Genomic DNA, 22,838 nt, shown 5'->3' with positions numbered 1-22,838 from the left:
AAACAGGTTGCTTCCAGTGTCTCATCACGGGAGCTGGCATGACCTTGGCGTGACAGCCTGCCCTCTGCATTGTCCAGGCTTGTACATCCTGCACGGAGCGCGTCTGCTGCCCATAGGCAGGCTGCCTGCTGTGGGAGGTTTCAGCAGAGTATTCATCCTTCCAGTGAGGCAGTCAGTAGACGAGGATCCTGTCAAATCCTTGGGAAGCAGACTAGTAATCTGCAGAGGCCTAAATAGGGCTTTTAAAATTGGAAGCAGAACTGACTGCCTAGACAGAGTTTTTTGAAAGATAAACAGCATCAGCAAGCTAAATGGATTTCAAGCACAGCTTTAATTGTTTTTCAAAGGAATCAGCAAAGGGCACCCTAGCTGGAACAAGCTCTGAAGTACAATCAGGAAGATTTCAAGTGTACAGTAGTTTTGAAGATAATCAGGCATTTCAGTGCTGGGAGATACTGTAGCAAGTAATGAATAAAGCCTTTTTATGTCAGCATTGACACTACTGTAGTCTTGGGAGTCAATTACAATACCTGCTCTATGTGCTCCTGCACGACGAACTTCACGATCCTCGTTAAAATTGACATGCACACTGATTTCCAATGGCAAACAATTGTCCCGGCAGCACACTTGATCAGAAGAACAAGTTGTTTATTGCCAATACCTATTGTGTGGGGGACACCCCCCCCCCGTTTCTCTTCCTTTCCCCCTCTCTTCCTCTCTCCGCCCAACTATCCCAACAGCCTGTGACAGACTAACAACACTTCTTGAGTGGATTTTACTGTAATTGCTGCAGAATCCCTTGGACCTTGTAAAATGGAAATTATTTGGGTCACCAAATCTTGTTTCCTAATTATAGGGATGAAAAGTGGGAAGGAAAAAAAAAAAAAAAAGAAATAATGTGAAACCATTCTTTTATCCTGACATTTTTTGCTTTAAGAAACCCGGCATAACCCACTCGCTCCCATCCTTTTTGGGATGCACTCGGTTTTAACCTTGAAGTCGGAGCTCTCTTTCCTCTCCTCTCCTCTCCCCCCAGCTCCTCTTCCACCGGAGCGGGGGGACCCTCCTGCTCCCAAACCCTGGCGAATTAATTGCTTTCGCCCCCTCACCTCGCCCCCCCCTCCCCCCTTTAGGGAGCCGAGGTGATCGGGACGAAGGGAGACTTCTCGGTGCTCACCACCGCGACCCCCCCAAGCCACCCTTCCCGCAGCGGCACCGGGGCGGAGCGCGGGGCCGCGGGCGGGGCGGGGCGGAGGGGGAGCGGCGGGGACCGGCGCCTGTTGCCCCGAGAGAGTTAACGGTGCGGGGAAACTCGCCTCTCCTCCGCCCGTACCGGGCGCTTGGCAACCGGGGCCCCGCTCATGTAGGGCCGCCGGGGGCTGCCGCTGCCGCCGCCACCCCCCACCCCACCTCCCGCCCCCGCCGGTCCCCGCGTCCCCCTCCCCGCCCCGGACAAGGCGTTTAACGTGCCCAGGCGTGAAGTATGGCATGCAAAGATGGTTTCTGCCAAGGAGCCAGCCATCGCCATGTCCTCGGGTCTCTCCATCGCCCTCCTGCACTGCCTGTGCCTGGCGACGTGGTGAGTACCCCCGGCATCGGCGGCGGTGGGGGGGCCCGGGGCGGCCGGTCCCGGTGCCGTTGCCCCCGCGGGCTCCCGGCGGCTCCGCTCACCCCTTCCCTCTTTGCCTCGTAGTCTCACCGGACCGCCGGGGCAGAGCAAAAAAGAGGAGAAATTGTGGCCGGAGAATTTCACCAGCATCCTGAACAGCCTCCTGGATGGCTATGACAACCGGCTGCGACCGGGATTTGGGGGTACGGTGGCGGCGGGGGGAAGGGGGGGGGGGGCGCCGGGTATGGGCCGGGGGGCGCAGCGCTCGCCGTTCGTACCGACCCATTACCGACCGACAATGTGTGTGTGTGTGTGCGTGTGTGTCCCTCCCCGCTCCGGGGTCCGAGTCCTCCGGGAAGGGAAGGGCCGGCGGCGGGTCAGCTCCTGGCACCGAAAGCTCCGGGGGAAGCTGAGCGACCCCCGCCGTGGGGGCCCCGCTGGGGCGGTCCCGTGGCTCAGCCCCCGCTTCGCTGCTCTGCCCACACCCGGGGCTCGGGTGCTGCTGTTGCGCTGGGGAAAATTTTAAAAAAAGCCCTGAAGCCGGTGTGCGTTGGCTTGATGAGGATGGAGGGACCTGCCTGACGTCCAGATTCTTCTGGTTCTTAGCAGTTTTTGACCCCAAAATACCACAGATCGGGTCCTAATAGAAACGAGTGTACTTCTAGCAGCCTGAGAGGTCAGGTCTTTGATGGGTTCTGTTCCACTAGTCAGGGAAAAGCAGAGCTCAGGTGCCTGAGCACACCAGTTCTTTACCACAGTTGCTCGAATTTCCAGGTGTGATTTAGAAGTAGTAGACTTAATTGCTGTATAGGAATTAGAAGTGGAGGAGTCTCGAATTTGCCTTCACCTGTGCTCTGCTTGTGGGGGTTTTGTGTGCCTTTCATGCCCCAGGCTGTTAAGATGCAGTTTTGTGCTGCTGAAGCAGCAGCCAGACTTGCTGTTCTTTATTGGTTTTGATGTTACCGTGTAGGGACTTGGAACCAAAAATCATTAGGATCCAGATGAAATAAAATTTTATTTTGTAATCTGGAATGAAGATATTAAAAATACAGATTAGAAAGTAAAAGAAAAGATTTAAGAAGAAATGCTACAGTCCTCATGATGCACAAAGCTATACCAAGTGTTTTATAGGCTGCTTCCTATACAGGATTGAATGAGATCTTTGTGTAGGTTTATGTTGTGAAATACTTTCTTCCTCCTCTAAAAGTACCTTCTTCATACACGTGATCCATCTACACTGACATGTATGCCAACACGTTCCCCACATGCCACATACAGTGGTCACATGCACGGTCGTGATTGTTAAAGGACAACACCTGGCGTCGTGTATCACCCCTTTATTATTTTAAGTGTAAATGAGGCCTTCTTGAAGTTAGCTTACACATCAAGCGAGAAGGAAGCTAAAATTATTAGCACCCAGAGGAATCATTGGGAACTGGTAGCCTTTTGTGATTTAGTCTCTGCAGAGAGGTTACAGACACTTCTGCACGCGTACAAGAGATGTTCTATGTTTGGCATCATTTTAGGTTGAATGCCAACTAATTAGTCATCTAGCAAAGATGCTTTATGAGCATTATCAGATTTCCAAAATTAAACAACTACTAAATATGTAATATGACATAGAGTTTATGTTGATTTTTATTTTAATACAGTTGTCTTTGCAGGATATTTTGCAAGAGTAGATCTTTTTCCCTAATAAGTGTTGCAGACTTTCAGCAAAATGCTATCAAGGAGAAAAAGTTCATTGTATCTCCTTGAACTTCCATAACAGCAATATTGAAGTAAGTGATAGAGAGTGGAAAAAAAACCTCTCCGATTTCAGCCTGGGGAAAACACTTCTGGGTGAATATTTCACAAAATGTTTATTATATTGCTTCTTGCTTCTTCCTTCCTTCGAACATCTAAACCACTCATCTTTGAGTTTTGAACTTTTAAGTAACACATGGGGGGGGGAAAGCTTTATTTTTAAAAATGATTCCTTCCTTCCTAGCTCCTTACAGCAAAAGTTATCTTCACCTGATTTGACAAGAACAGCTTTCAAAAAAACCCATCCAAACGCAAACCAAACCAAAACCAACCAAAAGAAGAAATGTCTGCAATTGGGCAGATTTGACTTTTTGACATAACTCAGAGTAATAACTATGGATTAGCTATTAAAATGCACACTATCCAAATCAAATTTTCCCTGTATTTTGGTTTTTGTTTTTTTTTTGCTGATAAATCTCTGTGACAAATGGGACTTCATCTTCAAAGTGGGTCACTCACTAGTTTGGGAATATTTAGAGATGGAAAGTATGGTGTGTTTTCGTAGCATTAAAGCTACGTCACTTTCTGATGAACAGCAGAATATTTATTTTTGTTTTATTCTTGAAGCTGATTCACCATCTAGTTTTCACGTGGCTCAAAATGAAACGAAAGTTTTATTTTAAGAACAAAAGGCCGCACGGAGGTCTGACTGGTGCTGATTTTAAACTTTAAATCAATGAAAACATTTCTAATTCTGACGCAAATGATTTTTAAAATCAGACTTGGGGAGGTAGCCAAATTCTGAATTTTGCTGGCATCTTCTAGAGTTGCCACAAATAACAATTCATGAAGATTTTTTGCATGCAGAGCGAAGTAGAAAATGTTAGATTTTGGAGATTTCCTAAAACTGGATCTAAATTCTCCATGCTGACATTAATTAGCACAATTTTTGATAGTTGCGGAGGAGAAGTTAAATTGCCTGAGCATGCTTGTAAATATGGAAATAGTCTCTCAGGAGGGATTTGAACCTCAGTGGAGTATACAGAAACTGGTCTTGGTACTTCTTATGCAGGAGCATGGCATATGCTGAGGTTTAATAGAAGAATGAAGTTCCCCATGTCATTGGATTGACACCTTGCATTCCAAACTCACTTTATTAAATGGATTTAAAAAACCTTAAAAGTTTCTAAAATGTCACTTACTAAGCAGTGTGAGGTTTGGTAGTGTAATAAACAAAACCAGGAAGGTTTATTAAAAAGGCTATTAAAGACCATTTGAGTAAAAGTTCCCGTTAAGTTTGGGGGAGAAGGAGTCTAAAGAAGCAAGAGAGAAGCAAATCATAGAATGGTTTGGGTTGGAAGGGACCTTAAAGATTGTCGTGTTCCAACCCCCAATTGGAGGCAATTGAAGCAAAGAGACTTCACCTAGAAATTTAATGAAACAAAGCAGAATGGGCAGTTTCATGTAGGAAAGAAAAAAAAAAAACCCAATTGCTGTCAGGAAGACTTTAAATGCATCAGAGTTTTGAATTTCAGTAGAGGGAAGGTATATAGGGACTAATGAATAAAGTAATGCTGTATGATGTTTGAAAAGAGTGTGGTGGAAATGAAGTCAATTCCATTCCCTACACTGTATGCTCCATTATACCATTATCCTGAATTTCAGAATGCAATTTGTAATGCATGTGGGTTTCCTGGTCAAAACCACTCCATAAGAACAGGGCGTTTACAGAAGCCACTTGCAGTGTGATTAATTAAAAGCATTATCTGCTGGAAAACTTCAAGAGTGTTACCACAGTGCTATTTTGAGTCAGCTGTAAAACTTTGAAGCAAAAGCATTTCTGGTTATACCCCGACTCCAGTTTTCACCTGCTTTTAAAAATTTTGTGTATGACACAAAGGAAAACTACAGAAAGTTGCAAAAGCTGTATTTTCTCTGAAAATCCCCTTGTTGCCTTTCTGCTGGTGATTAGTTTCAAAGTGACAGTAGAAGTCCAGAGACTTTTTAAAAGGAGCTTTATTTACTTGAAGTAAAAGACCTGGGTCTGATTTGCTATTTTAAGCACTTGCATGGTTTCAGACTTCATCTGAGCAACTCTCAACCTAAGCAGGGTCTTGTGAGGTCTGACTCAAACTTGTAACTTTAATGACACATTGTCTTTGAAACTTTAATGACACAGTAACTCATCACACTTAAGCCTGCACTTAGGGAAGTCAGAAGGCAGGGAGGGACTTAAGCTGGTGAGGGCAGCATCACTTGTGTGCTGCCACGTATCTGCTAGTTTTAATGAATTGTGCCTTTTGGAGAACATCTCATCTCTGGCATCTTGCTTTTAATGGCCAGTTGTATGGTCAGACCAAAGAAAGAAGGTGGTGTGTGACTCTCCTCCTGCCCGAGGCGCTTAGGTTGACTGCAAATCCTGCTGGTGTTAGCTCTGAACTAACTGACAGTATCACCCACAGGATGCTACTGGTTTGCTGTGGTGTGGTTGCCCATCAGTCGGTGAAAGTTGGAGCTCCCTCCCCTCTTGGGTTCTCTTTATTTGTGTGAGGTAGAATCTGGCATGAGCTGCACGTCTCACTATCAGCCAGTGAAATGGTGATAGCTCTGTGGCTTTCCGATTGGAAGTTGCCACGTACACTTGCTCATGAGTAGAAGGAACAGGACCGTGTTCATTAATTTTCCTTTTTCTTTTCTTCCTCTCTTCGTATTCTTTCTCATTCCTGTGAAAGTGCAGCTGAGTACTTGGTGGAATTGAATATGTTGACCGTTGTCTCCCCGAAGAAGGAGCCCTAGGAGAGGGCTTGCCTGCCCTTTCTAGGCTGTGAGATGTTCAGCTGATGAACAACATTTCTGAAGAGTTTCATTTCCTGTCAGTGCAGGAGGAGCGACATTAGTCAGAAAATAAACACAGAATAAATTTGAAGAGCAAAGACCATTCTCTGTTTTTAGAGAAAAGAAAAATATTTACGTGATCATCTGTTCTTATTAGGAACTCATGCATACCTTCATGGTTCCATTGCTCAGCATAATAGATACTGTAATTTGTTTTTATTTTTAGATTGCAAATGGACTTGAAGTGAACATTGTAAAGTGAAGCTGATGGATTTTTTTTTTTCAGGCAGTTGTCCAGTCTTCCTCAGCTGGTGAGAGTAGATGACTCAAAGGCTTAACAGGATATGGTGTTAGATACCTGTAGTTGACTGATTTGAATTTGGCCAGGTTAGTAATGCTTGAAGTCATTACCATCTGTCTGTTGTTCAGTGACCTGTATAAAATTAGCTGATATTCTTAGTCCAGTTCTTAGTAGACAGGTGTCCACATCATGAAAACTGGCACCAGTATCAAGCTTGTTGGCTGTCTCGGCAGAGATTATCTGCTGATAAACAGGCAAAGAAACAGTAACCTCCTCATTTGGGAGGTATGTTTTTCCCTTTCAGGATTCAGACCTGATGGATGAACATACGTAGAGACAAAGGGTATTGTGTGCTGCTGCGTTTATTGTATTTGTCTTTTGGTAGAGAATGTAGCCCATGTGTTTGAATCCTACATTAATTTTTTAAAAATGCCCTACCTAGCTGTTCTGGCTTCCTAATAGAAATCTTACATATAGCAGGTGTCCTCAGTTGTTCTTTCTGATAGAATAAAACAAGAGAACATGCTTCATATGATGGCTTTTTTTCTTTTTTTTTTTTTTTTCTTTTCTTCACTTAAAAGATATAAACTCTTCAGACAGCAAGAATTTGGAAAGAGAAATTACCAAATCTTTCACATGTAGTTATATTTAAAAAAAAAAAAAAATCTGTAGCAACTCCAGGTTTTTTTTAGATGTAGCTGTAGGAACTGATGTAATATAATTTCATGTAGTTTATGTATCCTGGGACTGATCTCATAATAGCAGCAATAACTCCACTTAGCATTTAAATTGTATGTTGAAACCTTTGTACAGGCTTGTTTGCTAATGTTCCCGATCGGCTGCGTGACTCTTGATGGCAAAATTTGCAATATACAGAAAGCCTGTGCAGGATTTGACTGTTTACATACAGTGGAGATCTCTGCAGTGACAGTTGCCTATGGAGACGCGGGGATAATGGAGCCCAAAGTCTTTCGCTGGGATCTGTGCTGCAGTTCAACCCATATGTTGGCATAAAATGCATGGGAGAGCTGTCTTATGTTCCTCTTCACAGGGTTAGGGCCTGGCATCGCTTCTTCAGCCCACGTGTAGCATCTCTACCTAACACTGAACTATTCTGGCTTTTTGCAGGGGTTGCTTTTAATCCTGCCTGAGCTTCTTTAAAGTATATTATCTTGCAAGCAGTGATTCAGACTTAACTGTTCCCACTGCAGTGTGTAGGACTCTCCTCCTATTTCATTGACATAAAAATACACACCAGTATGTTATAAATAGTTCCTCAGTATTCCTGAAGATTTATGGTGGATAGATGCTTTCTGAACATCCATTGAGGGATAAGCCCAAATGGTCATATTTAAAGTTAATTGGCCTTCTTACAACTCGCTGCATTTTATTGCCAGTAATAGAGTGTTAAGGATTCTAATAGGATCTTCTGCTTGCAGAGCCTGAGTTGATTAAGTGGTGCAACATGTTCATTTCGGAGGGCTGCTTAAATCACCAGTAAAAGTAGGTTAGGTGACTACAGATCACCTCCTCGTTGTCAGGAATTCCCACGATTAATAATAGTTTCAAAAAAAAGAAGCAGCGTGACTCACTATTTGTACCCCCGCTATTGTTACCCACTGGAATTATGTTTTCTTCTAGAACAAGAAAAAGGGATAGGTTTTGGTGTCGCTATAGATACTCCTGGGTTGGCATTAAGTGTTGGGATGTGCTTAGAAAATCCAAGGTTTGGCCTTAGCAGTTGTGAACTGACAATGTAGGTGGAAGACGTGGAGCACGACAGGGCTGCAACTGGAGAAAAAACCTTAGGGAGATAATCAGCTTCACTGTCCCTTGCTGCTGTCTTCACTCCTACCAAACACTTTAACCTTTGACTGAGCTTTTGGATGCCAAGCAAGGATTTGCACGTCGGTACTAGCTGGATAACTATTACGATGCCTAAAATATTTCTAGATCCTCATTCATCTGCTATTTTCTAGTGGCCTAAAATGTCATTTTAACATTTGTTTTGTCACTCTACTTCCATTGTGTTGGGCAAGCAACCAAAAGTAAACTTTTAATTTCAGCCTTATTTTGTGGCTTCATTATTGCCTGAGAGTTTCTGTTTCCTTCTTTCTCATGGGTCCTACTAATAACTACAGGTTTGACAGCAGAATAGCAGTTACTGAAGAGTGAACTCAAGTATAATTTTAGTCCTGTGCTGCTGCTATAGGATTTCTAATAGCATTAAATCGTAGGCTTGCTGATTTGGAGATTAGCTGCTTGGTCTTAGTTCTCCCCTTCCTTCTGAGAAACTCCAAAAAATAAACTTGCAAAAAATCTCAGAACATTTATTGCCCATGAAGCTGTAATCATTTCATAAAACAAAAGAAATCAATGCCTGAGAAGCAGCTCATGCCTGTGGGAAAAATCTGTCCCTTTGCCTAATTTGATATGATTATAAAATTACAGTGTTCTGAGAACTAGAGAAAAGAAGATATTGCCAGAGGAAAGCTGTTCAAGGTTTGGGTTTTTTTGAGGAATATTCTTATTTAGTTTCTTAGAACTAACAGATAAAGTGGTACCTGAAAGGGATTCAGGAACTGAGTGCAATATTCAGTTTACTCTAATTACTGAGTAACTAAGTAGGGACTAATTCCTACATTTTATTATTAGAGCTACGTGGGAAAATGACTTTTTAATTTCTGTAAAACTTTGATTTCAGAAACATTTCAAGTTCAGGTGAAATAAATGCTGCAGATAAATGTCTTCATTTCCAGTAGCTTGATAGCTCTAGTGAGACTTTTCCAGTCTCTTGGGGCTCTTCTGCTTGCCAAAAATAATTATATTCAGGAAATATAATTGGGCTACGTTGTCAGTAAAATGGTCTAACCACTCATGGATTTCCCTGACCTAATGAACACTTCGTTATTTGTAGAAAGGGGCATAGCTTCCATTTGACATCTTCAGAGAGCAACCCATTGCAAAACAAATCGCGTGGTGTGAAAGTGTGTTATCTGGAACTTGGGAGTTTCTTCTTAACAAATTTTCAAGACAGACATGCGAAACTATCCAACTTTCCAGGGACTGCTGAGCTACTAAATGCTGTAGGGTGAATTTTCTTTAGATTTTATCTCAAAAAAATGTCCTTCTGTGAAACTGTTAACTTTCAACAGTCGTTTTTTTGACATTTAGCTGAAAAATTCTTAGCTGTTCTTCTCTACATAACTTTCAAACTGTTTAGTGAAATAATCTTACATGGTTTTATTTTACTTTTTGTTCACAGTTTGTCACTTGTTCTAGGTGCAAGAAGTATAGGTTCCCAGTTTTCCAGTTGCTTATTTCTTTTTCTCCTTTTAACATTTGATTCAAAGTGACATCTGTGAACAGTATTTTTTTTAATTTATTTTTTCTTTGCAAGAGGGACATGTTCTTTTGCTGCTCGCATTCTTAAGTCTTTCTTCCTTTCATTTTTAGAGTGCAAATACTATGATAAAACCTGAATGAACAGACTCGAGCCACTTATCCTCTTTAGAAATTTGAGTTGTAGGGGTTTAGAAACTATGGTTGTGAATTTGTAGATCGTAATTTATTTATTTTTTTTCAAACAGATACTGTTTGGTAAGACCATCAGTAGATTTTTTTTTTTTTTTTAATTTATGATGTGAGTTAATTACCTGAATTAAGCCGTTAGCTAGTGCTTTGATCACAGAATCATTATAATAACTGGTAATGATTAGCAGCTTCCCAGCCTTTTACATTGGGAACAGACCTAAATCCCAATGAAATTAGTGCATAGGTTCTTTGGTTTAAGGGGAACTGTAGAGCGTACTGTAGAGTAAATGCCCATCTGAAACTTCAGGGTGTTTTGTCCTGTACTAAAGGAAATGATATGTTAAAATGAAACTGCATTCTCTGATGATTGCTGTGTGGTACCCAGCTGTAAGACCTCTGCTCTGTGCACTGTTTTGAGCAGTGTCTCAAGTATCACTAGTTCCTTCAAGATGGATTTTGTAGTAGCATCTGGACCTAGGTTCAGACCCTCAAAAATGCTTAGATATCCAACTTTTATTTTGATTGTTAGTATTAAAGCACTTAAGTGCATCTCAGTATATGGATGCAGTTCTTGATACTTGCAGTACTAAATTGCCCAGTGCATGGCGTGCTTATATCTGTAGTCCAATTATTATCAGCAGGACTGAATGTTAGTAGTAAATGCCTCGGGGGGAATGTGGATTTCCTGAATTTGGTGCTTGTTGTTAATTAGCATGGTGTTTTTAGTGAGCCTTTTAATTTTTTGGCATCTTTTTTCTCATCCTTTGCACCAACATTGGTTTTCTGAATGGGGATTTGCATGGAAATACTGCTTTTGATTTACTTATGTGGTAAAGGTAATTGAGCAGTGCTTATTATTAGAGACTTATCTGAAATGACCTGTATTTGCATTTTGCTCTTGCTCGTCCACAGAACCCTCAAAGTGATAACTGTTCACACGCCAGGATCATTTATGGGAATTGTTGACCTGCAAAATTCAAATTTTCTTGCTCACTTCCTTTTCATACATTAGGTCCTGTTACTGAAGTCAAAACAGATATATATGTCACCAGTTTTGGACCTGTTTCTGATGTAGAAATGGTATGTATTTCTGGGATTAAAAATGCTATTTCCTGGTTCTTAGAAACCATGAACTGCAGTAAGGAGTGGATGCTTCATCTGTACTGTCCTGTCAATCATGCAAAGTAGACAAGATTAGTAACAGCTTAATTTACAGGTTATAATTAGATACATCAGGCCTGATTCTGGTCACACTTTCACTGCTTTTTGGCTGGCTTAAGGAATTAGCTTCATGGGATTTAAAACAGACTGTCATGGTATAGAGGCAGAATCAGACCTTCTGGGGAGCATCCAAGTCAGTCTACTGTGGGGAAAACATGTAATATCTTTGAAATTGCCTTTACTTTCTGAAACCTGTGTTATTCTCGGGTGAATAATAATGACATCATTTCACAAATACTTGTTGACGTTTTCATTTCAGATGAATGTCCTTTACTGATCTCTGTGCCCATTTTAGCGTCACTTTCAGCAAATGTTTGACTGATAAAAGTTTTCCTAAGTGTCTGCAGAAATTGAATGTTAGTGACGTGCATGAAATAGTCACAGAAGAGAAACATTACATTTGCACGTACTGTTATTTGTACCTGAACGGCATCTGCATTCATGTGAGGTCAAATCCAGCATAACTCTCATCAACTTCTATAATCTAGTGGTATACCCTTAAATCATACAATAGTTTCTTTTTTTATGAAATACCCAAGAAATCACATGCAAGTAACACAGCCGTATGTGCTGAACTGAACTTTTTTAAGGGAAAGGCAGTTTCAGGGCAATAACTTTCTTCCCATACAGTGCTGTCATGCACTTTGTGGTGCACCTAATGTGGTCCTGTCATGTGGAAAAGTATGTGATAGCAAGGTGTTTTTCCAAGGGCTAGATTCGTGACAGCAGTCTCATGTTGAAAAGCATCTTACCCCTTCAATGATTGTCATGCACAGTGTGATGCTGTTCAGTGTGACAAGGGGTACAAGAATCTGGTCCCAAGGAAATCTAGTAACGTGTGCCCCAAGTCTAAAATGAGGGCTGCATGGCATCCCTCAGGTTTTCACTGAAGCATTTGACATGTTGCCGCATGGGAAATAATTATTCATATTGGGGAAGGCAGGAGCGAGAACATGGACTGAAGGTAGCTAAGGAACTGGCAAAAGGAGAGTTTACAAGAGATGTTTCCCCTTTCATCATTAGGGATTCATTAGGAGGCTATTCGGGGATCCAGGAGTTGGTTTTGGAATGATTTTTAGTCAACGTATCTGTTAGTGACCCAGTGTTATCTGAATGTGGCTGCACTCATAAAACTTGCTGAAACAGCAAAGTGTGTGATATAGTCTCAGTACAGAGGATGATGAGAATGCCGTTTTAGAGCTGGGTTACTTTGGTACCCAGTGTAATGAAAAGGGTAGAAATCTCATATTACAAAATATGTCACGTAGAAGCTAATAACAGAAACAGCTAGTTATGAGCTATGAAGTCACCAGCAAGAAATGACACTAGAAAGGAGACTTTTCTTAGATCAAACCACAGTGGAGGATGCAGCCATGGAAAAGAAGGCAGATAGAATTCTAAGATGTGTTACTAGTAGACACACCTCCTCATCCATGCATATAGGTACAGCCATACAAGTAGTTTCAATGGTAACATTATGCAGAAGAGTTTGAAATAAAGTCAGAAAACAATGTTTGCTTAACAACAAAACCACAGCTGTAAATTAGAAAGGACGTAAAACTTTGTGTTACCTTTTTCAATGCCACATGATGCTTTATCTGTGAAATGCTCTTGCTTCCAGAAATGAGAAATATATTCCTTCATCCATTCATTCACATATGATTTCTCATGATGTGCCTGTGTCTGCAGTTCTGCCATTGTTATTTGCATGTTTTTTTTCTGGAGCATCTGAATGGCTTTTCTGAGGAATTTAATGGGATAGTTACATAGTTAAAAACTAATGTGTATATATGCATATTTATCCCTGTTTTGTGGGCTTGGCAAAGTAAATATTTAGCTTTCCTCACTTAAAAAAAAAAAAAAAAAAAGCTTACTTTCCATCAGTTGAAATTAAATTTTCTTTCCTGACTTTAAAGTGGAAGTAATCATTTGTCCTGGTATTTTTAATTTTGCCAGCAGCAGAAAATTGATGGATATCTTTTCTTTAAAAGTCTGTTGACACTTATTGTCAGAGATCATTTTGTTTCCAGTTTTATGCTTGACTAGAAATTCAATTGCCTGCTTCCTGCCTAATTAGATTAATTATTCCTTAACGATTAAATATGTGTAGCAATTTATTGATATGACTAATGTGAGAAATTAAGCTATTAAGGAGTACACAACACACTTTAATTGGTGAAACTATATTTGTGTAGTGGACTTAGCATTTTCTTTAGTACTGATTTCTTTGCTCCTGAGGGATTTCTGGTTTTTACAGGAGACACTTACACATGCAAATGTGATCTTTGTTTCTCTGCAATTTAATACAGGAGTATACAATGGATGTCTTCTTCCGTCAGACATGGGTAGACAAAAGATTAAAATATGATGGCCCTATTGAAATTTTAAGACTTAACAACTTGATGGTTTCAAAGGTGTGGACTCCTGACACTTTCTTCAGGAATGGGAAAAAGTCTGTTGCACATAATATGACAGCCCCAAATAAACTCTTCAGAATAATGAGAAATGGCACCATCCTGTACACAATGAGGTATCTAACTTGTTTGTTCAGCTTCTTACAATTACTGTATGCAAAAAGTTATACTGCCTAGACAAAATCGCAACCAGAGACTATTTAATTTGTTCCATTATAGGCTTACAATAAGTGCAGAGTGTCCCATGAGATTAGTGGATTTTCCCATGGATGGTCATGCTTGTCCTCTCAAATTTGGGAGTTGTAAGTTGCAATTATGAAATTTCTTGTAACTACAGAATTTAAATAGTAGAAGTAGATTTTGAACAATTACTGAAGTTTCTGAGTATTAGTCTTGATACACAATCCTTATGCAGACAAAACTCCTGTTAAATTCTTTGGGAATTTTATTTAGGGTCTGAAAAATTAAACCCAGGCTGAAAATTGAAAATCAAGGAACGGTTCAGCTGTTATGTTAAACCCCACTATTCTGGCTACACAGTTGCTTGAAATACATAGTTTTTCTTAGTTCTTAGGGAGGAATTGGATACTCAGGGAAGTGAGAGATCATCTGGAGAAGACAAAGAGTGGGGTCCATCTTACCTTCCAACAGCCAGCCAAAAGGCAACAAGGGAAGCAGGTTCTCTGACTTTCTCTACAGTCAGTGGAGGCACATTGATATCCTGTTAGATATGCAGGTTATGAGCAAAGATTTGATCTTTGGTAGTATTTGTCTGTCTCCTATGTCCTGGTCTATAACAGGAGTCTGCATGGGAAGTTTAGTCTAGATAAATAATTTTTAGACTGGTGAGAAGAATCTTAGTGCTGGCGACTTTCCTTTTCAGCTTTGAAATCAGATGCAGATTTTTGGATAATCTCCAAACTTTGGCTAGAAGGAACGTTTTGGGACATACTGCATAACAACCAAGGGAGGTAGTCATGATTCCCTCATTAGAATCCACAGCAGAGACCTCTGAGACCCCCTGGGGATGGTTGGTGCACTCTGTTAGCTATCTGGTCACTTTTCTAAACCCCCTCGGTTGCTGACTTCTCTGCTTTACACTCAGATATAGTCAGTGGCTGGACATCAATCTGTTTTCCTTGACCCCAGAGCGCTGAAGTTAGAAATTGCTGGAAGCTACTAATAGTCTTTCCTTAGCATAAATTTAGCTTATACAGCTGGGTAGTCAACTAAAAGGGGGATAGTAAATACACTGCTCTGATAAGGGGTTTCATCCCTGTTACGGTGAGACTGGAGACCATGTGCTGCCAGAATTGGGTTTGGTATCAGCTGTACCATAGGAGAGCTTCAATAGTGGGGGCTTCTCCACAGGCATATTTCTTCAGGCAGAATCACCAACCAGCAGAAATTGCACTTCGCACTAATCTGATATTTTCTCAGTGAAACTTGAGTGATGTAGCCATTTCAAATGCAAGACTGATTTAATTTAATTTTAACAGGAGTTTGGGCTGTGTAGGGATTGAATGCTAGCCCTACGTCATGTCTTTTGTATTAATTGTAAAGTGTTTCTTTGGTTGTGCTTATTTTTGGGCTCTTGTAAGTCTTTTACTGACCTCTTGTTTCTGACAAATATTTTAAACGTAAGTTTAAAATATTATAGTTTTCAGTATATTATATTTTTTAGTATAATCATTATTTTCTGTAAAGAAATGTGAGCCCGGTCTCCAAAATGTATCTTACTTATACATGCTCTTTTTTATGTATTAGTATATTTTACTGATAAAATTTTAGATAGAAAATGCTAAAATAATTTAAAGATAAACTTTACATACCCAATAAGGGCTGATCCAGAAAGAACTCATGTTTAGACTTCATGTGCAAATGCGAAGTGAATTTGTGTGTGACACTTGACATATGACCTTAGCTGCTATTTGTTCTCCTCCGGGGGTGGCTTTTGGGGGTAACTTAACATGAAGGGTATCTCCTAAAAAGCTGTTAATGTGAGTCTTGCCATTTGATTTCAGTAGGTTTGGAGTGTGCTTTTAGTAGGGTATGAGAAGAAGTTTCCTATTTATGCAAACTGATGCTGTGTTGTAGATGCTTATCCAAAGAGTGAAATGATTTATACCTGGACAAAAGGACCTGAGAAGTCAGTGGAAGTTCCTGAGGAGTCTTCCAGTTTAGTTCAGTATGACCTGCTTGGGCATACGGTATCCACTGAAACCATTAAATCAATTACAGGTAGGAATCTCATCAGTAAAAATCAACGTGAGGTAAAACTAACGCTATAACGTTTCCCAAGGCTTTTTTTCTTTCTTTCCTGTAAGGTGTTCTACTGAATGTCATAGCGTATATATTAAGGGCTGAGAGCATACATCTGAATTAGGTTTCTCTCCTTCAGATTTACATTTGCAGATTCATTACAGTAGATTGCGACGGTCTTTCAGAAAGCTAGAATGAGATCATTACTCCGAGGGACAAAATGAGCATTTAATCACTGCTTAAAATGCAGTTTGAAGAGTCAAGAGGATGCCTGGGTGAGGAAGTAATTTCTCAGCACTGTATCCACATTATGTGCAAAAGACTTCCTTTGTTTGGCGGTGCAAACAGCTCGGGATAGAAGTACAGCATACAGAATGGGTTATTAAAGCCATAAAAACCCTCTAGTCAGATAAGGATAGGCACAAATGCATTAGTCACAATAGATACTTCTGCTGATTTGTGCTGTAAGAAATAAGGCAAATGGCAACTACAGGCATCCGAAATGAGTGAAGTATCACTGATGAGCAGCATGGTGATAAACAAGCATATTCCCAAAATATTTTTAAAATTTGGAATCGTTTTCTAAGCATCAGCAAGTTTGGATGTTGCGAGATGGTCAAAATGAAACAGATAAAGCAGATAGATTTGACGTATTGCTCTGTGAATGTTTTTCTCAAAGATAAAACAGCATTTTGCAATACACTAGAAATTTACTTCTCAGCATATTGATTATTATGAGTTAACAACAGAATTTCCTTACTATCCCCCAAATGCTCATTCTGTAGTGCTTTATTTAGACAGTTTATTCAGTTTATGGTAAAACGGTGATATTTTTGTTTGTTTGCTTAATAAGAATGATAATATTTTGGATAAACTTACAGTATTTTTAATTCTTGCCAGTGATTTTTGCATTTGTTTCACTATCATAGAGATGCTGATGTATAACCTTTGTAAAAAGCTGAGATGCTTCCATGTAATTTAATGTGCATCATTGTTCTTATTGTTTTATTTGGCAGGCAGGTACCACAATGTTCTGGATACTATGGTAGGTAGATAGCTTGTGTTATGGGAGTCTCTTCTTCAACAGATACCAAAAGAATTTTTTAAATTGTACTTATGCTGTAAAAAGTGATCCGGTATTAGCTGTACATTTATAGTATTTTTGATAGCAGCTTCTGAACGGCACTGTAAGGACCTACTACTGCTAGAATTTTTTGTTTAAAAATTTGTTTTATTCTTGTCTTTAAGGAACGTATCTTTCTACGCATGTTAAGTGGTATGACAGCATCACCTTAAACGATCCTAGCTGGTAATCTGAAACAGTTATTCTGCAACACACAAATTCTATGCACAGCCAGAAAAATACTTTCTTTTTTCTTTTTTTTTTTTTTTTTTCTTTAGGTGAATATATTGTTATGACAGTTTATTTCCACCTCAGACGAAAAATGGGTTATTTTATGATTCAGACCTATATTCCATGCATTATGACCGTGATCCTTTCTCAAGTTTCATTTTGGATAAATAAGGAGTCCGTTCCAGCTAGAACTGTGTTTGGTAATTATTTCTTCATTATTGTCTCTTGTACTTTCTCTTTTAATGACTTTCACTAGAATAGGACTTTTTAGTGGACGGGGTGTACTGCCTCTGTGCTAGTGCAAAACCAAGGGAATAATGTAAATTCGGAGGAATTTTTGCTATTGATGTATGAAGAATGCATTACATGAATCCTTTGAATCTGAAGAGAAACTTGGAATATTTAACCAGAAGGGTAACATGATTGCCTGTGGCACATGGATGTACATCTGTGGGCATTCTACCTGCGTGAGGGAGGAAATTGGGAAGACCTGGCCCTGAGTAATCCAGTCAAGTCCTCAGCCTACACCCAGAGCGGTTTTATCCTCCAGTGGACAGTAGTGTAATTACTCGAACTCACACCTTCTAAAATCCTTTTAAAATAATTTGATGGGGAGTGTGTGAGATGCACAGATGTTTTCTTACAAGGTATCTGTGTTATCCATGGAAGCTTGGTATGAGTAAGGCTTAGATCCTGTTACCGTAATTTCATGTTTAGTACTCTTCTCTCCTTTCTGATGTTGCCATTATGAAAATGAATTCAAAAAGCAAAATGATCGCAAGATATTAAGATTTCCCTCATCAAAATACTGCTCGAATGAGATGCTACAGTGAACTCCGAAAATAAAAAACAAAAAAGCTTCTATGGAAGACAAAGCATAAGAAGTTAAATGGAAATATGATTCCTAACAAAGAAGTAGGATAAAAACATTTTTAAAAGCTGTCTTTATGGAGCAACATCTTGACTTTATAATGCACTGTAATCTAAAGCAGGACTAATCAGGAAGAGAATGTTCTACAAAAAGACTTTCTATAGATAGAGAGATGCTGGCAAGAGCGATAGGAATTAACGTTTCTACGTGATGGCCCATTCAAACACATAACTATAGTCTGTATCCTGTTTAGTACCACAAATTAGTCACAGTTAGTGATTAGTTATAGGAAAAACAACCTGTACGCTTAGTAAGAGCCCCACTAGCTCTCAACTCAAGTATTACATTAGGCTTTATACATTATTTATACATTTATATATATAAAATATACTAATTTGCCTAATATATATATACTGTATATATATATATACACTGCACATGTCTTTGTGGGGATGTTGAATATTGGTACTTTTTTGAAGGGAGTATTGCCACGAACTGGAAAGGTAGAATCGGTGTTTACAGAAAAAATGTGATAATTAAAAATTTACAAATTATAGAGACACACATGTAATATGTGCCATTATATCCATCTATGAAACTGAAAACTAATAATAATTATAGTTTGGACATCCACTAAGTTACAGATAAGTCTCTAAAATGCCTTTGCAAGCAAGTGGCTTCAATTATGGCTAAAAGTATCTCAGTACTTTTCTGACAAATTCCAAAGAGACCCTGTTTTCTAAAGGTTTTCTTAAAAGATAGAAATGTTGCAGCCCAGAGATAGGAATGAAGCCAGAATACCTGCTATGGTACCAGCTTTCTAGAGGAACTGTCAGAAGAGTCTAACCAAGAGATTTTTCCATTGGATACTGCGTGATTAGGGAAAACTTGGCAAAGGTAACAGAGGAAGAACACACAAGGAACTAAGGTACATCATGTTGTGATTTCTGCAGTCAGAGCTTCAGACGTCTGAATCTGGTGATTGTGGGAAGCTGGCATTTCTTAGAGGAAAGACAGCAGTAATTTTCAAACAGTTTTTTAAAATTTAATTTTTGTATTAAAATACTCTTAATATATTTTTGTATGGTTATGTGCATTTCTAATTAGAACCTTGCAAGTATTTAGCTCTGGGTAATTACAGTTCATGTGTGTATATAATATTTTTTACCAGAACTTAGTTCACTACCCTGTAAATCACTATGGCATATATCCAGGGGCAGTTACAGTGGCAACTGCAAGCCTCCCAGAAGAATGATTTAATAGGGCAAAAACCAATTAAGACTATGGTGGTAAACTATAATATTTTCAAGGCCTCCCTTCTCCTCCTTGCATCTGGGGAATGGTTGGTCATTCAAGTCACTTCGCCCTATTCTTGCATCTATTAAGAAATGTCTTTAGAAAGACAATTCAGACAAACTATTTTCTTGAAGTGGACAAAGGTAGAATCGGGAAGCATAGGACAAGGCAGGGATAGGTTTCTTCCAGGAAAAAAATAACTTTCCTTTTTTTTTTTTTTTTCCTCAGATTTAAACATTTTCAGTGGTGTGTTTTTCAACACCTTCCCACTAGAGAAGGTTTTGTGAGCTTGCATCTGTGTTTTTATCTTGCTGGATTTGCGGGTTTGCTCTGAGATATTCCTTGTACTTTTATGAACTGGTTCTTACCCTTTTTTTTTTTTTTTTTCCTTTCTTTTTTTCTCCTTTAATAGAAGAGACTGGTTTCATTGTGTCCTGTTCTCTGTATGGCAGTGTCTAGGTGAAGCTTTTTCATATTAGATCACCTAGATAGGATAGCACCATTTAGGGAACAGGGGATGTGAGGATCCTGTTGGAAAAAGTGCTCTTAATTATTTAGAATTCTTCTCAGCATATGAATCTCATGTTGTATTAAAACAGTGTTCTTTGCATGAGAGTAAATACATCTCCATTTGTATTCAGCCTTCCTGAAGGTTATCATGGTAGGACTTAAGCAGTATTCACTAAATACTTGGTATTTTAGATTTGTATAATATGGAATATTTTGGATGAAAAAAGAAAATAACCCCACACCTTGGTTTTATACAGCATGTATTTGTATTTGAAGTATTACTATGAAGTGGCCATATTTTGAGCTCAGTGTTCATGCTTGCACACTTTAATTAAAAAGTTGTTCTTTCAGAAGATGAAATTCTAATTAAATTTCATCGGTTGAGTAGTAGCAGAAGGGTTTAGAAGATAAGATTATGGTTTACTAATTAACAGAGTTGTTAACATAATATTCTAGTTTTCCTTCCAGAATAATTTGCCATGACTTCATGGCACCTGGATTACGAGTGGGATAAGGGGAACAGAGGCAGAGTAATAGGTGGGATTCTGAACCCATTACAGGAAAAAATCATGTTTTTGTTGCAGTCTGAGGAGCACTCCCCTATTTAACAACTGAAATTATCTTCAAATGTTTAGAAAATAACTTGTAAGAAATTTTACTGAGCTTGGCATGAAAAAAATATGAAATGAAGGCTTCCACGTTTTCTTCATGTGAACTGTAGATGATCAGCTGAAGTCATGGCTTCCATGCCTCCTTTAAAAATTGGTTAACTGTTTTGCGTGCATAGCTGCTCATAGACAGGTGGTGGTTGCCATGCCTAAAATCTAATGCACTATTCAGAAGCAGGAATAGGAGAAGGACTTCTAAGTGGTTTAAAATTTTTGGAAGCTGCTTGCCTATTCTCACTTTGTTTTGCTCAGATTCAGCAGTGCTTTTCCTGTATTTCTTTGAAGGGATAACCACGGTGTTGACAATGACGACACTGAGCATCAGTGCAAGACATTCACTGCCAAAAGTATCCTATGCTACTGCCATGGACTGGTTCATAGCAGTCTGCTTTGCCTTTGTGTTCTCCGCTCTCATTGAGTTTGCTGCTGTCAACTATTTTACTAATATTCAAATGGAAAAAGCCAAAAGGAAGACAGTAAAATCCCTCCTTGAATTTCCAGTTGCTCCAGTACAAAGAGAAAGAAGTACAGAGGAGACACTTACGGTATGTTTGCAGCTTATACAAATATTTTCCATCTTTTTGTAGTGTTTCTCAGTAGAAACAGGCCTTTGACTTCCTCCCAGGTTCCCTCTGATCTAACAATGCAGCGTAAGTCAGCATAATGGAAGACTGTACTCAATGATAAAATCCTGTAAAACATTATTTAATTTTTACTTGCAGTATTGGATTAACTTGGGGCAGAGGAGGAGGTTGTGTCCATCCATACCTGCAGTCTCTTCTATGCTTAGTTGTGTTTTGGTGAAGGTCAGTTAGGATAGCTATCTCTAGGAAACCCTCTTTCCCTTTGCATGTTGGTTCTGATTGGACTGATTATACAGACCACGATATTATGGATTATATGGACAGCATGTTTTCTTATGTGGCTAATGTCTTTAATGAATTAAAATATGCGGTTGTGCCTTGGACCATTTCCCTAGACATGACAGTTCTCCTTTCATTGCGTGTATCGCCCATCTAGAGTTTTATTTCTTCATCAGGTACAATTTTAGGAGTTTTTTAAGAATGCTGGATGAAACCTTTGCATCCACCATAGATTCCATTTTTATGTAACTTACATATCTTTGCACAGGAGCTCACCTTGACTCCTGAGCAGGTTTTGGGTCTCTGTTTAACAGAACGCTTTCTGTCTTTCATAGTGCTTTGCATTGTGTGACTTGTGTGATAGCTATCTTAGCGCGTGGACCAGTTAATGAAGGCTCGATCTCATTTCCAGTTGAGCTCACTGGTGATTCTCCTTTCCTCCCTTTTCCCATTCCCATATGCCCGCTCTCTGCTGCATCACTCCTCCTGTTCATGAGACACCTGGCTAACAAGGTCGTGACAGCACTTGCACTGGCCATGCAGTAGGCCAGTAGCTCCCAGCCATGGCTGACTCTTGGCAACACCACTCAAGAGCTAAGATGCTGACAGCAGCACTGTAATTTAATCTTCCTGTCAGGCTGACTTTGTAATTTCCTGTGGCTGAGCCATGATTTAGGAACTGCTGTTTTAGACTAGCTCTTGGTAATTTTGTCTTCTGTCTCTTTTCACATCTCATTTGTCTCCTTCCCTACTCATCTGCTCTTTTTTGCCTTCCCACCCCTTCCATTTGCTATTGCTGCTCAGCTGCTGTCCACCCACTTCCATTTTTCTTCCTCTTCTTTGCTCTCCTACCGTAGATCATTACTGTTTTCAATCTCCTGGCTGTGTTGTTCTGTTAGCTCCCATTTCTGCTTAAAAGGGTAGATGTGCTCCTGAAGAGTTCGTTACTTCTCACTCCGTTGGCTGCTAGTAAGAGATGGGAACAAGAAAAAGTTTGTTTATAGTAGAATGTAGTTCACTTTGTACATAGAGTACATTAGTTTATTCTAAGCTTCTTGATTGTACAGCATGCAGCTTAGTAGAGTATCTTTGGCACTTCTGAGGAGTGTTAATCAATACTGCTTTTGGTCATAGTCAGGTTTTACTTGGGTCCATAGGAAAATAAATTACATAACAGTTGCATCCTAGGTTTATTTATAAGGTTTGATTAAAACAAAAGTAAAAATAGTAGTTTTCTCAGGTAGCAAAGATGGAGGCTTACCAAAACTGGTTTGATTCATGGTCAGAATTGCTGTAAGTCTGTCTTGTATCATGCTTAGCCATTTACACACGTTTTGGAGAAACTTCTCTTTCT

The 22,838-nt window shown here is 39.6% G+C and overlaps 1 protein-coding gene across 2 annotated transcripts in view; it reads left to right on the top strand.

Moving 5' to 3' along the window:
- The first annotated feature begins 1,488 nt into the window (after window positions 1-1,488).
- Window positions 1,489-22,838, top strand: part of GABRA4 (gamma-aminobutyric acid type A receptor subunit alpha4) — a 36,589-nt gene continuing 15,239 nt past the window's right edge. Inside the window, exons 1-8 of one of the 2 annotated variants that reach the window (XM_074155234.1) lie at window positions 1,489-1,517; window positions 1,694-1,812; window positions 11,038-11,105; window positions 13,556-13,776; window positions 13,880-13,962; window positions 15,758-15,901; window positions 17,324-17,476; window positions 20,907-21,166. In XM_074155234.1, coding sequence (XP_074011335.1) covers window positions 1,489-1,517; window positions 1,694-1,812; window positions 11,038-11,105; window positions 13,556-13,776; window positions 13,880-13,962; window positions 15,758-15,901; window positions 17,324-17,476; window positions 20,907-21,166 — 1,077 coding nt within the window. Of the gene's footprint in view, window positions 1,580-1,693; window positions 1,813-11,037; window positions 11,106-13,555; window positions 13,777-13,879; window positions 13,963-15,757; window positions 15,902-17,323; window positions 17,477-20,906; window positions 21,167-22,838 lie in introns of both variants that reach the window. The other variant, XM_074155233.1, reaches the window with a different exon arrangement.

The sequence above is a fragment of the Numenius arquata genome, chromosome 10, assembly GCF_964106895.1.
Source record: "Numenius arquata chromosome 10, bNumArq3.hap1.1, whole genome shotgun sequence".
Taxonomy (NCBI): domain Eukaryota; kingdom Metazoa; phylum Chordata; class Aves; order Charadriiformes; family Scolopacidae; genus Numenius; species Numenius arquata.
The sequence above is the reverse complement of the archived record's forward strand: the minus strand, read 5'-3'. Positions and strand labels throughout refer to the sequence as shown.